The 17,790-nt window shown below is 40.8% G+C and overlaps 2 protein-coding genes across 5 annotated transcripts in view; one reads left to right on the top strand and one right to left on the bottom strand.

The window, feature by feature from the left end:
* The window catches only part of zdhhc14 (zinc finger DHHC-type palmitoyltransferase 14), a 43,156-nt gene extending 34,749 nt beyond the window's left edge, over positions 1-8,407 (top strand). The window contains exons 8-10 of one of the 3 annotated variants that reach the window (XM_061063427.1): positions 1,205-1,310; positions 6,555-6,577; positions 7,295-7,488. In XM_061063427.1, coding sequence (XP_060919410.1) covers positions 1,205-1,310; positions 6,555-6,577; positions 7,295-7,346 — 181 coding nt within the window. In that variant the 3' untranslated portion in view covers positions 7,347-7,488. Of the gene's footprint in view, positions 1-1,204; positions 1,311-6,554; positions 6,578-7,249 lie in introns of all 3 variants that reach the window. The other 2 variants (XM_061063425.1, XM_061063426.1) reach the window with 2 other exon arrangements.
* A 1,401-nt stretch (positions 8,408-9,808) lies between these two features.
* On the bottom strand, positions 9,809-17,010 carry LOC132993542 (galectin-8-like). 2 transcript variants are annotated; one of them, XM_061063429.1, is made up of 8 exons: positions 16,842-17,010; positions 16,464-16,552; positions 15,782-15,992; positions 15,552-15,671; positions 15,417-15,443; positions 11,469-11,557; positions 11,161-11,326; positions 9,809-10,998 (listed from the first exon to the last, which is right to left on the bottom strand). In XM_061063429.1, exons 1-8 carry the CDS (start codon positions 16,878-16,880, stop codon positions 10,849-10,851), a joined length of 891 nt encoding a protein of 296 aa, XP_060919412.1. In that variant the 5' UTR covers positions 16,881-17,010; the 3' UTR covers positions 9,809-10,848. The 2 variants fall into 2 exon arrangements, with proteins under 2 accessions (XP_060919412.1, XP_060919411.1); XM_061063428.1 differs by having other exon boundaries at positions 15,746-15,992.
* Positions 17,011-17,790: the final 780 nt, after the last annotated feature.

The raw sequence follows: 17,790 nt of genomic DNA on the forward strand, positions 1-17,790 counted from the left end.
TGTTTTTTTCCTCCAAGCCGCATTTGCAGACGTTCCGGTATGCATTACCAGCAACCCAAGCTGATGCTGGAGGTTCCTGCAGTTTTATTTGGGATTCTAGCAAACCATTTCCACCTGAATCCAGCTCAGTCCAGCTGGAACACACTGTCAACACACTCTGCATTAAATGATTACAATGCTTGCCCTGTTGAACAACACAGCTGTGTGTTTATGTGTGTGGTGGAGACTGCTCTGTGTCAGCTATACCTCTATCTGGCAGATAAATAATCATTTGCACATACAGCTAGCCTATGACCTCACATGTGCACATACATAACAAGAGTTCAGCAGGTTGTCGTCTAACCAGCTGTGTCAGAGTTCGCCCATATTCACGACGGGACAGAAACAATGATTGACTCTAGTGCTTCATTAGAGGAGCTCTCAGATTTATTAAGCAGAGCTGACTTTCCATGGTTGTGTGACCGTGAGAGTATTTAGAAGATTTGGGTGTAAAGACTCAGATGTTGAGGCGTGTACACAGTAATACAGCACACATCCTTTAACTCACTGTTGTCTCATCAGCAGAGTGTAACCACTGACACACAAGGTCATGCGTAGATTCAGCTTTCAGGAACAGTCAGTCAAAGTGTCTGACTGTTTCATTTGTACATCTGCATGTTTAAGCTTTCAGTGCTCTGAACAATCAGTTTGATTAAACTGCTGGACTATATTTAATCTGTTCTTGTTCATGCCATTTGCTTAATTATATTTGTGAGTGGTGGAGTTTTTTGTTGTTTTTTGTCAGTGGTGGAGTTTTTCTTTTTTTACATTTATTTTACCAGGTAGTCTCATTGAGATTTTGTTATCTCTTCTTATACACACAACAACATCATACAAACACATTAAAGTCAAGTCAAGTGTCCAATGCAGGGCTATTAACATAGACATCCCTTAATCTGAAGGTTGGCAGTTCAATCCCAGTTCCTACAGTCCATATGTTAAAGTGTCCTTGGGCAAGACACATACTGTATGTGTGTCCATAGAATTAAGTTCATACTGATGTGTGCTTTACATAGCACCCTCTTCCATCAGTGTGTACATGTGTGTGAAAGGCAGAATGTAGAATGTATTCTAAAAGTGCTTTGAGTCTTCAGAAGACTAGAAAAGAACTGTATATGTGCAGTCCATTTACCATTTCCCTCTTTCTTTGTTTCTCTCTGGTTAGTCTCATCGACAGGCGGGGCTACATCCAATCAGATACACCGCAGCTGGCACCACCGACCAATGGCATCACTATGTACGGTGCCACACAGTCACAGCAGAGCCACATGGTAAGACCCTTACATGCCTTTTTAAGATACTACCATCAGGTTAATACCTTTTTATGAACGTAAATAATTGTTAATTATCATAAGTAGTGGTAGACCAGTAGGTCAGGTTCTGGATGGACAAACACAGTTTCAGTAGATGGCTGTTCAACATGAGGTGTGCTGGTTCTGCTCAAGGAGACTATAAACATCTTAGCTGGTTTTATTAGGTGTCTGAATGTTTCTTATTGTAGTTGTAAACATCAGCCATTCACCATTGGTTTAATCACAGGTCTGTATAACTTGGCCAAGGCAGGGAGGGCAAAGGCTAGATGTGGTCAGAGAACAGCTGTACTTAATTCTTTGTGACTCTGTTTCATGTTTTGGCTTAGAAAAGGACAAATGTTGAACCCCCCCTCTATTTAACTTACCCAGTTAGGTTCTGTCATCCTACTAGACTGAAACTGATGAAATGCACAAGACTGCATAGAGCGTGCTAGTGAAGTTATCAATATTTTATGTGTTGCCCCATGTTGCCAGTAAATTAGGTCAATAGTACAAGGAAGGTCCCTGCGTGTGTGTGTGCGTGTGTGTGTGTCCTGAAATCACTGAGCTTACATAAATGTTCTCTCTTATTTCAGTCATACCCCTTTCTTTGGTTTTGCTCATTAATCAAGCACTGTATTTCAGATTGAGGGCCCAGTTGTGCATATAAATTCATATGAATCAGAATTCATGAAATCTATTTTTTTTAAACTGATCTTTTTCTGACAAGATTCAATTATTATTTTGACAGAACTGACCCAAATGATTGGCAAATATTGAATTCCTGTCTGAGATATTCTCATTAATTTTGCCAGTGACATATACACTACTCATAATATTATATTGAATAAAAGAATCAACAAAGGCAAGCTTATTTAGATTTCCATTCTCATTCTGATAGCACTCATTCATGATAATGAAAGTCCTCTTCATTATGACTGAAGAGTAAAGCAATACACCAGTCAACACCAAGTCTGAATACATGTATCACAGAGTCCAGCTGTTTTTACCATAGAATAGCCAAACCCCCAGGTATCCTACCCCTGACTATTCCTGTGCTGAAGTCTGTTGTAGACTCCCCAGCATCCATGGAAGTCAGTATTCAAGGAGTTCAGTTTTTACAAATCTTGCTTTAATAACAAATAAAGTCTCTCCCGTAGACACAGTTTTCCAAAAGATTGGCAACAACTCTGCGGTGGGCTTTATCTCCGGCGCTCTGACTCAAACACATGCTACAAAAGTTGTATGACAAAACGTTTACAGTCATTTGGCATGGCTTATTAGAACCTGTAAAAACAGGAGGCACTTGCAGACCTCAGCTGCAAGTCAAGTCCATGATCTGATGGCTTCAGCCCTGGGCCGCTTATAATACTGCTGGACAAATGCCCTATCTGGCCAAAGTTCCAGATTATACATTTCACCAACATTGTGGCATTCAGCAGATTCTTTAAATGAGCCAAATCTACTGTTTATAGTGCCAATCTTTTGACAGTTCGCCTCTGTCTTGAGCTTTTCAGCGAGATAAACAGATAAAGTCTCAGCATCTAGGCCTGGATCAAACCTGGTAGTAAACACACTCACAAGTTTAGCCCTGACAGTTTTGATGTGACCAGCTCCTCTCCCGAGTACATAAACAACGGCTTTCTTTTTCCGACTGAGAGAAGCAGAGCGTACGTTTGTCAGAGCAGCAGTATTCTCTGGTCGCCGCCCTTATTTCACAACATTCTCCATTCGACTCCACTTTGGAGAGCCCAGAAAATCCTCGATAATCTACCTGGACTTTTTTTTTTATAAGAAGAAGATATCCTCCATTAATCCCTTGAGGGGAAATTTCATTTTACACTCTGTTGTTGAGAAATTCTATACACACATGCACAATCAGGATCCTATATACATGAATTAATGGAGAGATGTCAGAGTGAGGGGATGCACCTCGGCAATGCTCAGGATGAGAACTGGCACCTCTCTAGCTACCAGACCAATTTCCTGATATTGTCAGCACTGGGACTTGAACTGGTGACTTTCCGGTTCCACACTCATAGATTACTTTTAGGCAACCCTTTTATGTTGTTTACGTCTTTCTGTGGCCACTGTGTAGTGGTGCAGAGTTTAAATTCACTCAGTCAAAACGGTTTGTGGCCATTATGACCAGCTTGTCCTGACTCAGTGTCTTGATTTTTAACCCTTTTTTACTTTACCTTTACTGCAAAAGTTTAGCAACTCATCAACTAAATTAAGAAATGGGTTTTCAGAATCCCTTTTTTCTTAACAATGGGTTATCAAGTTTTCCACCCAAGAAACATAAGAGCAGGAACCATACAAGTACAATACAACATATGTGTATTAGACCTTCTTGTTGCTGAAAGTAGATTTGTTGTTTGTTGTTTGGCAGTCTTGGAGAGAATAGCTGGTCCCAAGACGAGGACATGGTAGTGAGCTCACCAACCAGTTTCCCTCTGGGGCCTGAATAGAAGCAACAAGTCCTCTGTTGTTCAGTGTTCCCGTTAGCATCACACATTACATGCTAGATTTAAGGCCTATTCACTCACATCCACTAAAGGTCTTTTACTGGTGCCCTCCCTGCGTTCCACAGTCATCCTGTTGTTCTCGTTTAAACTCGACGTCACCCTGTCACTTCTCATTGAGACGTTGAACAGGAATGTGATCTGTCTTCAGGTCCTGAATGTGTGGACTGCATGAGTGGAGGCTGAGAGCTGTAGGAACATTCCCTCACGTTAGCACATTCAGAAATAACTGCCATCTGTTTTCCATAGTGATCGTGATGAGCAGCTTAAGCTGTCCTATTGTGCCCGCTGCTGGACATTTACCTGTAACCTCATTCAGTCAGCTTCTTACTTCATATATTTATTGTATGTATTAAAGCTATATAATTATGTATTCAATCTAAACCATATATGATAAGTATTACTCATCAAGACAAACAAGTCCTAGGATTTGACTAAACATTTAAAAACATGCTCCAGGATGATGTTTAGGCTGGCTGTATTTATTTTTATAGAGCTAAGCTAAAAACAACAACAGAGTTTGCATTTCTTCAACAGAAGCCCAATTATTTCTCTGTTAGGTGCTTTAGTGTGTGACACAGCTTTGGTCCACAGACTGGTATGTTGAAGTCATTACACCTCAATAACATAAAACCTTTATTTGGGATTTGATTTTTCAGAGGAAAGAGGTATTAGGGGGCTTCACTCCCATTGAGAAGAAATAAAAGACTGAAGTGAGATGAACAGACTGAGAATGTTTTCTTATCTGATCAAAAAGTTCTTGATTTGGTTTAATTTTGTGGACATAATATGCTGTTCAAAAAAACCAAAACACCCTCAATACAGTGAATATTAAAGCTATTTTTATACCCACAAAGACTGCTACTTCATCTACCACCATGTCATTATCCATACAGTGATGAAACACTAATAACCATTGATCAGTTTCAACTCTCTGCATAAACAATGCTAAACCATGTTTATTTATTCTCTTAGAGATTCATGCGAACAACACGTAAACCTTGTTGATTCTGCATATTAATGATAAAACAAAGAACAGAAAGGCCTTTCTTGTACTTAGTCGATTTTGCTCAGGGCTCGTTCATCCAAATATACACCTTTTAATCAAGTAGCACATTTGTACAATGTTTGTTGTCACCTCCTCTGTCCCAGCAGATAGTGGTGTGATGTCAGAAATAACTCCAGACTGCTGCAGTCTCCTAACCTGATTCAGCTTTCTGGTCTTTAAACTTGTTAAAAGGTTGAACATGTATGCTGGCAGCTGTCACATCATATTTCTTTGATTTGTTTCTCCCTCATCCCTCTTGAATTTGACTGAATAATTACTTTATATATAAAATCATAAAATGACTTGATATAAATCGCTGACTGGTAAATCAATGTGTACAATGTTGCACAAACTGACGTATGAATGTGTGATTGGGAATGAATGGGATCAGTTGATACTAATGTAGAAGTGCTTAGAGTAGTCAGAAACTAGAAAAGTTCTGTACAAGCTTGAGTCCATTTACCAAAAAGCATCAAATCCCTGCAGACGTGTTAAAGAAGAACATTAATTTTTGCAGCTTTGAAAAGAAAAAATGATTCATGTGATTATCAAAGCGGTTGGCAATTATTTTTCAATCAATTTACCAAATTTTAGTTGACTTACTTTCTGTTCTTCAGGAAAGACCTTTTGGTAAAATACTGTTTTTCTGTTCCTGAACAAATTCAAATGTCATATGCTGACCTGTATTAAATGTCTTAGGTTATAGTATTAGAACATTAATGTCAGATTTTTTTTTAATGAAAGACAGTTATGTCTTTCTTCTTGTATCCCCATTGCATATTGCTATCTGCTTTCCAAGCTGAGTCTCTCAGCATTCTATGGACATATTGTTCTTTGTGGTTCTGTGTGTGTCTACTTCGGGGGATGGATGTGGCTGAGTTAGTCTGCCTATGACTCTTTATAAAACACAGGCTTCAATAACCGAGACCAAGACATACCCGAGACCAGAATGCTCTGAGACCGAGACAAGACCAAGACATGTAGGGGTTGAGGCCGAGTCAATACCAAGACCATAAATATCAATGAAAAATCATCATCTTGTGTTTAGGGGGCGTCATTCATTTAGACCGTAACACCGGAAAGGTTGCAGCCGTAACCGGGGGGGCAAACCAAACTACAAATGAATTGAAGTGATTCGTTTTAGAAAGTGGTGTTTTTCCTTCTAATCACAGTAATGACATGAGAAAGAAGCCCATTAGTGGCGGTCTTGACCGGTTTTGATTTTAAATATGGATTCCGCCCAGTCCGAGACAAGACCGAGTCAAAATGCCTGCGATTCCGAGACGAGACTGAGACCTTAAAAAGGTGGGCTCTAGACCGGTCTTAAGACAAAGACCAATCTCGAGTACCACAACACTAGGCTTCAAAGTAGAACATGACAAAGAACTGCATAACCTGTTTCACTGCTGTCCCTTTCATTAAATGTCTCACACGATTGATGACTTAGCAACATGGCTGTGAGTGAGGTTTGTCATTTCAGTCCAATAAGCACAGTTCAGGTCAGTCTTCTCAATCACCTAAAGAGAGGACAAGCTCATTCTGGTGATAAGTCACCGATAAGAAGACTGATAATTCCTAGAATCACATCTCTTCTCATACCAAAGGTAGCTCAACTCCTGTTTAAACCACACGTGTAATCTGCTCTTTTAGGTCAGTGAGATTGAGACAGAAAGGTGAGATGTCAGATGACATTTTTGCGCCTCAAACTTTGCGTGAGTCAGACTCTTTGTGTTGGTTTGTGATGGAGGGAGGCATTTGAGGAATTTTCTTATTTCTTTCCGAGGCTTTTCAACTCCTGTCATCTCTTTTGGTTTGTCATGTCTTATACACGAGTGGTTGGTGGTGATGAAGGGCTAATGGAGCTAAAGCTAATCTCCCTGAAGCTAATGTATGGTATTGATGATATTCCTAACCCAGTTTTCTGCTCCAGTTTTACATGTGGGATTTCCACATTAAAGCAAGGCCGTACTGATCAATAGGCCATGAACACGACCTTTTAGCCTAGTGTTTTTAACTCTGACCTGGGCCCTATTTTCACTGGGTTGGAAGAACAATCTGGTGCTGGTTCTGTGTGTGGCTCTGCATTTTAACAAGGGTACTAACATATTTGTTCTTTCTTTTTCTTTCCCTTATCAAATCACTGATCCCCCCTCCCCTCTGCTGTCTGTCCACATATTGTTTTTCTTGATCCTGTGTGGCGTTTCTCCTCTATTCCTCCATCTAATTTTCAACTCTGCCTCACTCCTCTTCTATTTCCGTCCTTCACCTCCTGCATTTTCTTTATCTTTGTGACTTTTGCATCCACTACTGTTCTCTATCTCCTGCTTCCTGCCACTTTCTCTCAGTGTGACCAAGACCAGTGCATTCAGAGCACCAAATTCGTTTTACAGGCCGCCGCCACACCTCTCCTCCAGCAGCAGAGCAGTGAGCCCGTCATCCTGACCACTTCCCCTGAAAATGGAGGAGCTCTAACTGGCCGCACGTCCCTCACCCTTGGTGGCCCATGCACATCACTCCCTCTCGGCCAGCCCACCCCTCCAACGTCCACTCCCAGCCTAAGCCTTCACGAGGCCACTGACATGATGCAGATCCATGGACACGGCCACACGCTTAACCACAGCCACCCGCTGCAGGAGCCCGGAGCCCACCACCACTTTCTCACTCCAGAGGAGGTGCCCTCGCCACCAGGTATGCTTCCCTGCGGAAGCCCACTTGGTCACAGCCACACGGTGCAGACTGGCTTTTACAACCCCGCCAGTCAGGACTCCCTACACGAGGACTCTGTCCGAGGACTGGTTAAGCTCAGCTCTGTTTGACAGTGGGACCCCCAGAACACATGCATCTGTGAAAACTTTCCTGTGCCACTTTTGTGCCAGCTCGCTCTCACCCTGAATTACTTTACCTTTGTCTCCTCTGCAGGACTAGAGAACTGAAAAAGGCTGTGGTTTAAATTCAGCTGCTAGAAACTAAGAGGAATTTAACTGAGCTGGAGTGAAACCCGCTGTCCTCAGCCAATGGTCTTGCCAAACCACTTTGGAAATGACAGAGATGTATTCTGGTATGATGGCCTGTATTAAAGCTCAGACATGCCCTTTTTTAATTCAAGGGAAGCATAATCTGTTTGCTCCAGGAAACATGATGGTGAGTTTCTTTATCAAAGAGGCATATGTCTGTGAGCCATGTCAAGCAAAAAAAAAACACGTTTTGACAGTACTTGACAATTTTGGGGGAAAATGAATTTCTGTCAATGAATCAAAGGTCCAGCAGGTTTTTTTGTACAACCAACTCTAGCCTTTTTGCCTGTTGCTGATTGGACAGCATATTTTGCCTTTTTTTTTTTTCTTTCTCTTCGATGTTCTCAGCAGTGCAATGGTTGATGTCATAATGTTGCATATCATCCTGCTTTTTCTATGTTGAAAATATAAGAGACTGTTGTACTGAACCATGGTAATTACAAATTGTATTTCCTGTGGATATTAATAAAACACCAACTTTTTATCAGATACGATAGCATTAGTCTTCAGGTCAAGAGGGAGAATCATGTGTTCAAAATATTTCCTTAAAAGTTTATCTTGTGACAGATGACTGAGGCCAGTAGACTTAAAGGTCCCATATCATGCTGGTTTTATATGCTCTTTAGTGTGTTTTCCAAGTGTCCTGTGCATGTTTAGGCACATCTATGTGCAAAAATTCAAAGTCCGCGGAAACGCGGCTTCTCCTACGTCCTCCTGTTACCTGTAGCATTAGCTGCATGTAACGCTCGGTTCTAGCCCCCCTCTATAAAAATTTGTCAGTCTGACGTCATAGTCAGTGTGAGATCACTGATCTAAGCCCATTGGCTCGTTGTGGCAAGCCCAGCAGCTCATGTTGAAATTTCTGAGACGCGTGCTGAGCAACTGACCAATAACGACAGAGCGGATCGGCAGACCAATCACAGCAGACTTGGCCCACGTGGGGTCTAACAGTGGGGGCTCAACAGAGCGTAGAGGGAGCAAGGAGGAGCAGTACATGAAAACAGACATTTTTTTTCGAACTTACAACGTACAAAAGTAGGTACGTAGATTAAATATACAAACCCCAAAAATGGCATAATATGGGCTCTTTAAATCAGAAAGAGTACAAACATGCTCGCCTGAATGCTGCTGAAAACTTCTGGATTTCAAACAAGGTAAGCCTTTATTTTATAAAGTCTCTCAGTCATCCTGACAGAAGTCCTGGTTAGGCCTCGAACAAAAACGAGCTGTGCAGACATTAGAAAGTTTCTATTAATAGTTATTAAAGGTAGTTTACGGTATGAATAGAGAATCACATTTTTGAAGCTATCAGAGAAGGTGTCTGGCTGGGGAAAAGTTGTCACACAGTATAAGCTCTCTTCTTCCACCCTGTGCCTGAGCAGGAGTACTGCAGTTAAATTAAAAACAGGAAAACACAAGTTACACTACAAACAGATCACTCGTAAAATACACAATACACTGTGACTCTTCTCAAATATGACTACACTTAATGTGAGCTGGTTTTTGTGTGTGAAGAACTTGAACAGATTACTGAGACTCTGCCGCTCAGAGAGCAGAGCATTGTGTAACCCATTCTTTTGGTTTTACAGCCAGCAACTTTCCTGTTCAAATGAGTTCTGCCTGCTATCATTGATCGTGTTTCCAAAACTCAGACGGTCTTATTTCAGTCTATAAACATTTAAATGTGCTGAAAGATTAACATCAAGCTATGTAGAAGTTAGTCAAATCTTATTCCTAATGTTGCGTTTGGTCTGCTAGGTGTGTAAATGAACCACTCCTTGAGTCATGCGTACAAACGTCAATGTAAAATGAATAGCATCGTGTTGTGGCGGTAACCTGTCACTAAATATCTGATAGAGCATCATGTCACATGAAAAAGTGGAAACAAAATGATAATAACATATTTATTAGTTAATAAATCATTTATGATACATAAGGAACATTTTTCATACATATCTTACAACAATTACAACAAACATTGTCAAAGGAAAATAAATACCAGTATTAATTTTTTTTTTTCAGGATGTTTTTTTGTTAAATATTTGGAGCAGAATTGATCATTGCAGCGCAGAGTGGGAGCGTAGGTTAACAAGTGATGGTCACAGATGCAGGCATGTACAATAGTCGAAGACTTGCATAAAGATTGCAAAAATGTTTCTGAATATATTGAGCTGACCCTGTACTGCGCAGTGCTCGACCTCTGCTGCACTGTTACTTGTTCAATGGATTTAAATGGCGAGTGCATGACACACTTTGATGTGTTTCAGAACCCTCAGGATTATGACCTTTTAAAGTACAATGAGTTCAAGAGTAAAGAATGAAACAAAGAAATTGAAGCGTGCCATTAGTAGACAAGTCCTATTTACTTGTGAAAAAATGCTCTGAAGCATTTTAGATTTTCTGTACAAGAAATACATGTTCAGTGGGCCTCTGAAAGAATGGAGCCCTTCAGTATCATTCATTGTCTGTAATCAATGTCCATATTGGCATTTAAACAAAGCCAGTACTTGAGTGCTTTTTCATATTTACACACATTTCCTGTTTTGAATATACAGTGCACTAAGGGAACATCACAGTAGAGATGCACTAAAGACAGAATAAGAAACAAACTAAGGCAAACCTAAGCTGTAGCTGTAAACAGTCATGGTGGCTCACACCCTGATGCTCCAGAGCAGATAACTCTCATGCACCAGTCGACACAGACCATAAACACTCGGTAGTCAGGCCTGTTCATTGTCCTTGTTTGCTAACAATGCTAGACTAGCTTAAAATCAAAGATCTATGGTTGATGCAAGACAACCCTTTCCTGAGGTTGCACGGGGTTTGCTGTTTTCAGCGTCCTCTGTCTTGGTCATTGCGGCTAAGTTGATTCAGCGTCGAAAAACCACAACGCAGCAGCGTCTGCTACTGTGTTTTTAGCAGGCCTACAGTCACCACAGCTTCACATCTGTGAGCTCTAGGTCCCCCATGATCTCCAACTGGTCAATGCTGCTCAGGTCCTGCACCCGATGTCTGAACTCAAACAAGTGAGAGCCGTTCACTGCCAGTTTGAACTGATGAGGCTGACAGAGGATGAGAATCTGACGACATCAACACAGAGTAATAATCAATCATCTCAAAGCAAACAGACATATTCAGAAACAGTAAACATTCTGCACGTCTAATGTGATAAAAGTCTAATACACTTGCAGCAGGCAGCAAAAGCCCTTCAAAATAGAAGTTAAGGCATTGTCAACTCCTACCTCAAAGTATTCCCCTGATGAGAAGGGAAAGAAGGGCAGCTCACGCTCCTCTTGACCCCAGGCTTCACTCAGGTACGAGTTCCTGATAAACATGCCAGACTTCATGCGGGGATTCAGATGGAGGGCGATGTTCTCCGTCTTCCTGGTGCGGAGGTTCACTGTAAAACTGGAGGAAACGCCGATTAAAAGGTCAGTCCACTCAAATCAGAAATCTTACTTGTTACAAAGAAATGTGCTGTATGTAAGCAGATCAAACAAGTCAGTCAGACATGCCTGTTCTCTGCTGTGACGAGGTGAATTCACTTTACCTGTGAGGGTACATGCAGACCTGCCCTTTGATTGTTATATGCTGTCCAGGGCTCATCCCTTTTAGTATACTGCCTTTGTAAGGTAGGCTCTGAAATGGATACATTTCATTAATTATTGATATGCGGATACTTTTTAGACCAACTGATTAGCAAAGCAATAAAAATTACAATGTCCTTTCATTAATTAGTTTGTCTCTCTCAATCCAACAACGTAAACCAAGACAGGTTCATGTCACAAGCATAAACACCAAGAACCCTAGACTGTGTCAAAGAAATGGATGTAGGATTTTTGATTTTAAATGAGAACCCACTGCTCTAAACCTGAATCATTAAGCCTTTGGGCTATTACTAGTCCATTATTGGGCCAAAAGGGGGGAACTGCATTGATTGTAAAGTATGTGTAGTTGACCCTCTGTCAAAAAAAAAATCATTCAGTTTATGAATGGTTTAAGGACTTCTTGACTACAGCAGATTTTTTTAAGTTTCATCACATTTAGAGTAAAGCCAGGTATGCCGTAGGGTGTCACCACCTGTGATTGACAGGCTGCTACCACTGGGACCTGTCAACCAGGCTAGAGACATAGCAGTGTGGATCAAACCTGTCCACCAGGTATGTTATCATCTGGCTCCAAAAAATAAACCAATAACACATTAAAGATATTGAACATTATTTCATAAACCAATAAGTAACATTGCTACATAGCTACATCCATTTCTTGTATTCAGTCAATGCAAGGAGCACAGGCCCATGTGAACAATCATGCTGATGTTGAATGGATCCCCTGTATAGTGATCCATATCTTATTGCCTGTCAAGTATGGATTCATCCAACATGACCGTATGCATTCACATTTGACTGTGTGTTAGTATGAACTGTATACATATACAGTGGGTCTGGAAAGTATTCAGACCCCTTTACATTTTTCACTCTTTGTTTCATTGCAGCCATTTGCTAAAATCAAAAAAGTTCATTTTATTTCTCATTAATGTACACTCAGCACCCCATCTTGACAGAAAAAAAACAGAAATGTAGAAATTTTTGCAAATTTATTAAAAAAGAAAAACTGAAATATCACATGGTCATAAGTATTCAGACCCTTTGCTGTGACACTCATATTTAACTCACATGCTGTCCATTTCTTCTGATCCTCCTTGAGGTGGTTCTGCTCCTTCATTGGAGTCCAGCTGTGTTTAATTAAACTGATTGGACTTGATTAGGAAAGGCACACACCTGTCTATATAAGACCTTACAGCTCACAGTGCATGTCAGCGCAAATGAGAATCATGAGGTCGAAGGAAGTGCCCAAGGAGCTCAGATACAGAATTGTGGCAAGGCACATATCTGGCCAAGGTTACAAAAGAATTTCTGCAGCACTCAAGGTTCCTAAGAGCACAGTGGCCTCCATAATCCTTAAATGGAAGAAGTTTGGGACGACCAGAACTCTTCCTAGACCTGGCCGTCCAGCCGAACTGAGCAATCATGGGAGAAGAGCCTTGGTGAGAGAGGTAAAGAAGAACCCAAGATCACTGTGGCTGAGCTCCAGAAATGCAGTAGGGAGATGGGAGAAAGTTCCACTAAGTCAACTATCACTGCAGCCCTCCACCAGTCGGGGCTTTATGGCAGAGTGGCCCAACGGAAGCCTCTCCTCAGTGCAAGACATATGAAAGCCCGCATAGAGTTTGCCAAAAAACACATGAAGGACTCCCAGACTATGAGAACGAAGATTCTCTGGTCTGATGAGACCAAGATTGAACTTTTTGGCTTTAATTCTAAGCGGTATGTGTGGAGAAAACCAGGCACTGCTCATCATCTGTCCAATACAATCCCAACAGTGAAACATGGTGGTGGCAGCATCATGCTATGGGGGTGTTTTTCAGCTGCAGGGACAGGACGACTGGTTGCAATTGAAGGAACGATGAATGCGGCCAAGTACAGAGATATCCTGGAAGAAAACCTCTTCCAGAGTGCTCAGGACCTCAGACTGGGCCGAAGGTTCACCTTCCAACAAGACAATGACCCTAAGCACACAGCTAAAATAACAAAGGAGTGGCTTTGGAACAACTCTGTGACCATTCTTGACTAGCCCAGCCAGAGCCCTGACCTAAACCCAATTGAGCATCTCTGGAGAGACCTGAAAATGGCCGTCCACCAACGTTCATCATCCAACCTGACAGAACTGGAGAGGATCTGCAAGGAAGAATGGCAGAGGATCCCCAAATCCAGGTGTGAAAAACTTGTTGCATCATTCCCAAGAAGACTCATGGCTGTACTAGCTCAAAAGGGTGCTTCTACTCAATACTGAGCAAAGGGTCTGAATACTTATGACCATGTGATATTTCAGTTTTTCTTTTTCAATAAATTTGCAAAAATTGGGGTCAAGATGGGGTGCTGAGTGTACATTAATGAGAAATAAAATGAACTTCTTTGATTTTAGCAAATGGCTGCAATGAAACAAAGAGTGAAAAATGTAAAGGGATCTGAATACTTTCCAGACCCACTGTATGTGTGTGAGAAGTGAAACCAATCAAAACATATTTAGTGGTTAAATTGTAACCAGCTATTAGTTTGGTTTGTCCAGAACAGTTAACAGTGCCAAGAAAAAGAAAGAGAACCCTTCTGACTAACCGACAAATATCAGTCAATCACCCAATAAAAATCATTCAAATGTACATTAATGCGCAATTGTACTCAAATAATCAAATTACACATTGGCATATTTATTAAAGTTATCAGAAAATACATTTGATAGGTCTAATGTTCTTGATAGCGGAAAGGCATTTCTGCTGAAAAAATGCCCCTCAACACAGTGAAGATGAAGAGTAAAAAACAGCCTGGACACGGTAAAAAAGTAATTCTTCACAGGGACTAGGGCTGATTCTGGTTTCAGATCAACTTAGATTTTGAGATTAAGATTAACTTTATTGTCCCAGTGGGAAATTTGTCTTGGACTTCACAGAGCTCTGATGCAGTAGCAAAAAAATAACAAAATACATTCATTTGTCGGTAAAACATGTCAGTTAAATAATCATAAAATGCCAAGATGAAAAAAAACTCCAATCAATGAACAGAAAAGTCAAAGAGATTAGTGGAGAGGTGACCTAAATACAATAAACATTTAGTGTAGATCACTGCTGTTACATAAGGTTTAACTAGTAGATAAAAACAAGGTTTCATTTAAAGGAAGAATGTGCGACTTTTTGATCCAGTAGATGTCGCCCTTGAGCATCAGCTTGAAATCAAAGCTAACTTCTGTAAGTAGACACCTCCACCACATTGAATCCTCCACTCTCCTACAGCGACACATCTCAAACCCTCTCCCCTCGCGTTTGCAAACAAGGAGTTATCAAATTTGAACTCACCATGATTAAGCACTAAGCGCCTAAGAGGCTGACTCAAATGTCCTTGTCTCCAGCTGCTTCTTTTCTCTAGTCCCTCACTTAAACAGCTTTTATACGCAAAGGGATGAGCAGGCCGTCCGTCCCGTCCATGTAAACCCGACAACATCACAGACTCGCGTGTCACACTCATTGTAGACAGTGAAGACTCAGAGAGATATTTTAGGATATACTTGATTTCTGCTATATTTATGTGTATATAATGTCACACATCCTTTAAGGCCTTCAGCCTGACTTTCAGCAATTACTTTAATAAATGCATCGCTTAGTTAATATTTCAGGTGAATGTTAAGGTTCTATTATTGTGAATTTCAAGAAAACTCAGCTGGTTTGTAAACAATCCCTCCCGGATAACTTGGTTTTAGCCATGCTGGTGTGTTTCCTGATCTCGTAAAACCGCAAAGCAAACCAGAAATCCAAAACAGTGGGACGATGGCGAAACAAACAAAGAAATCATTGAGGAGCGGTGATCCAGTTTTAGTGGCATCACATGATACTGGGCACATTTAGGCACAGAGGGTTTGTGTGTATGATTCAAATGGAAAAACTCACCAAGTCACCTGATTCTGAATATATCGCCTAAAAAGGGAAAAAAAAGGACAAGTTTAGAGATAAAAGATATTTTCATGAAATCAGTTAAACGTGTTAGGATTAAATGAAGTAAACAAGAGATTTGAGTCTACATACTGAGGTTGGGATGTAGCCAATAGCGTGCACTGTGACATTCCCAGAAATAGAAAAGGTGTCGACCCTGTTTAGTGGGATTTTGTGCTTGTATTGCAGCAGGTGAGCACCATTTACTGCCACCTGAGGGAAAAGGGAAGTCATTTTATTGCCTTATTTTATAGAAATCACACTGCTATGCACATGTACTGTCTTACTGGTGCCTCTATCTTCACCAGCTTGTATAACTCAACCTTGAAGACGTCTTCGTGCACCAGGATGATAGTCTCGAAGGGGGCTCCACGTTTGTAGGGCAGCTGATGGAGCGTCTCCTCTTTGCCCCAGCTCTCGTGCTTCAGGGAGTTACAAACCACACAGGGCGAGCCTTTGAAGCGAGGGCTGAAGTGGAAGGCGACGTCGGAGCGCGGCTTGGTGCTGCAGCCACTTGACAAGTCGATCTGAAACCTCAAGAGAGAACGCACACCGTGGCGGGATAACCAGGCAAAGTGGACAAACTACCCATGGACACAAAGGTCACTTCATGTCAAACAGTTGGCATATCTAAAGCACAATATCACCAGCGACAGGGGTGAGTTGATTCATAAAGGCCCTGTATCCAATTATTGTTGTTTGAAGAAAAAAAAAAAGTGAACTAAAGAATCCACAAAAATGTTCAGGGACTAAATCTTGTGCTCAAACCTAGAATTTGCAAAGTTTCTTTGAGCAACACACTAACCTAACCTCTGATCTGCCGGGGGAGAAGCAAAAACTCCACTCATAGCTGAGCGGAAATTAGTCTAAACAGATCTTGACGCTAATATAATTACAAATTCCTATAAAATCTGTGTAACTGATCTTCCACATGCTACATATGGGCTCTATATTCAAGTGTAAGATTGGCACATCCTCACACAGTGTTGCCTAATTACAACTTACCTGTCAGCATCTGGGGGCACAGTGCCTTGGATGATGATGATCTCCCCAGGGTGCAGGCCACCAGGAATGGGCCCTGTGTATGGGACCACCTGAGGTAGAGTTGCCATTAAAGCACTTTATATACCTGCACTGACAACACCTGGAGACATGCTATCTAAACGCGTCTGTGTTTGATTTAAGCTGCAATAGGCTAAACACTGACTGATTAACTAACGCTGTGTGTGCAGGCCGTTTCAAGACAACTGCTGAAATCACAGCATTTACCACTACCACCTTAGTGTTTAGCTGTGTTGCGGGCTATAACTGGGTCTATGGATCACTGCATGGTGGAATCAAAGGGTTGATTTAGAGCAAAATAAAAAATGATAAGCCTCTTACCGGATTCAGCACAGTGTGTTTCGCATTTGCCACAGACATCGGGCTCGTTGTGTCAGTCTACAACATGTAGCTGTGATCAAAGACAACGGAATCTGCGGTAAATCTGACCGGTTAGTAAAAATCCTGCACTACGCAGGGTTGAAGGCAATGAGCGCCGTCTCTCCATCAGAACACAACAACACGCGCATGCGCAAAGTCAACCATGTGACCAAGTCCGCTGAAAAGCTGAACACTAATTCCACTACAATCCACTACATTTTTGTTCAATTACTTTATAAACTAATTAATTGTGACTTATTATTCAGTATTATTATTTAGTGCTTAAACAGTGGTAAGCCTTTTTCCTCAAAAATGAATAAATACTTTAATGTACCATCTTCTCTCAGACTATAGCCAACAAAGAACTGTTGGGAATAATGTGATTCTTATATTTAATACCCATACTCATTCAAATGAATTATATTTCAGCAAGTTGGTATGTAAAGTAAATGCATATTAGATTTTCAAATGTTACTGAACTTTACTGTTGGTGGTTGTTATAAAATACAAATAATGAGATTTATGGGATTATTGAGAATAGAATAGAATAGATGTTTATTGCCATTTGCACAGGTACAGGACAGTACAGGTACATTGGAATTCTTGTGCGTTTCTCCCTGAGTCAGCTGCTACTAAAACAAGGTAAAATTATATATAAAATAGAATAGCATTGTAAGACAAAAAGTGTAGAAAAGTACCAAAAAAAGTAAAAGTAAAAATAAACAAGTTGTATTAACAGCTAAGTGATTTAAAATAAGCTGTACAGAAGTTATACACTGTATTAAAGTAAAGATATAATACAAAGAAAAATAACAAGGGGAACACTGTACAATGAAATGAAAATATAAATAAGTTTTCTTATTGCACTTATTATCTCTTATTGCGCCTGAGGTTATTGCACACATATTTT

This window comes from Labrus mixtus, chromosome 18 (assembly GCF_963584025.1).
Source record: "Labrus mixtus chromosome 18, fLabMix1.1, whole genome shotgun sequence".
Classification (NCBI taxonomy): domain Eukaryota; kingdom Metazoa; phylum Chordata; class Actinopteri; order Labriformes; family Labridae; genus Labrus; species Labrus mixtus.

Coding starts and splice junctions, on each gene's coding strand:
- LOC132993542 (XM_061063428.1), bottom strand. CDS start 16,880: ATGTCTGTGGCAAATGCGAAACACACTGTGCTGAATCCG. Junction 16,553..16,841: donor AACACACTGTGCTGAATCCG/GTAAGAGGCTTA, acceptor ACTCTACCTCAG/GTGGTCCCATACACAGGGCC. Junction 10,999..11,160: donor CATCAGGGGAATACTTTGAG/GTAGGAGTTGAC, acceptor TGATGTCGTCAG/ATTCTCATCCTCTGTCAGCC.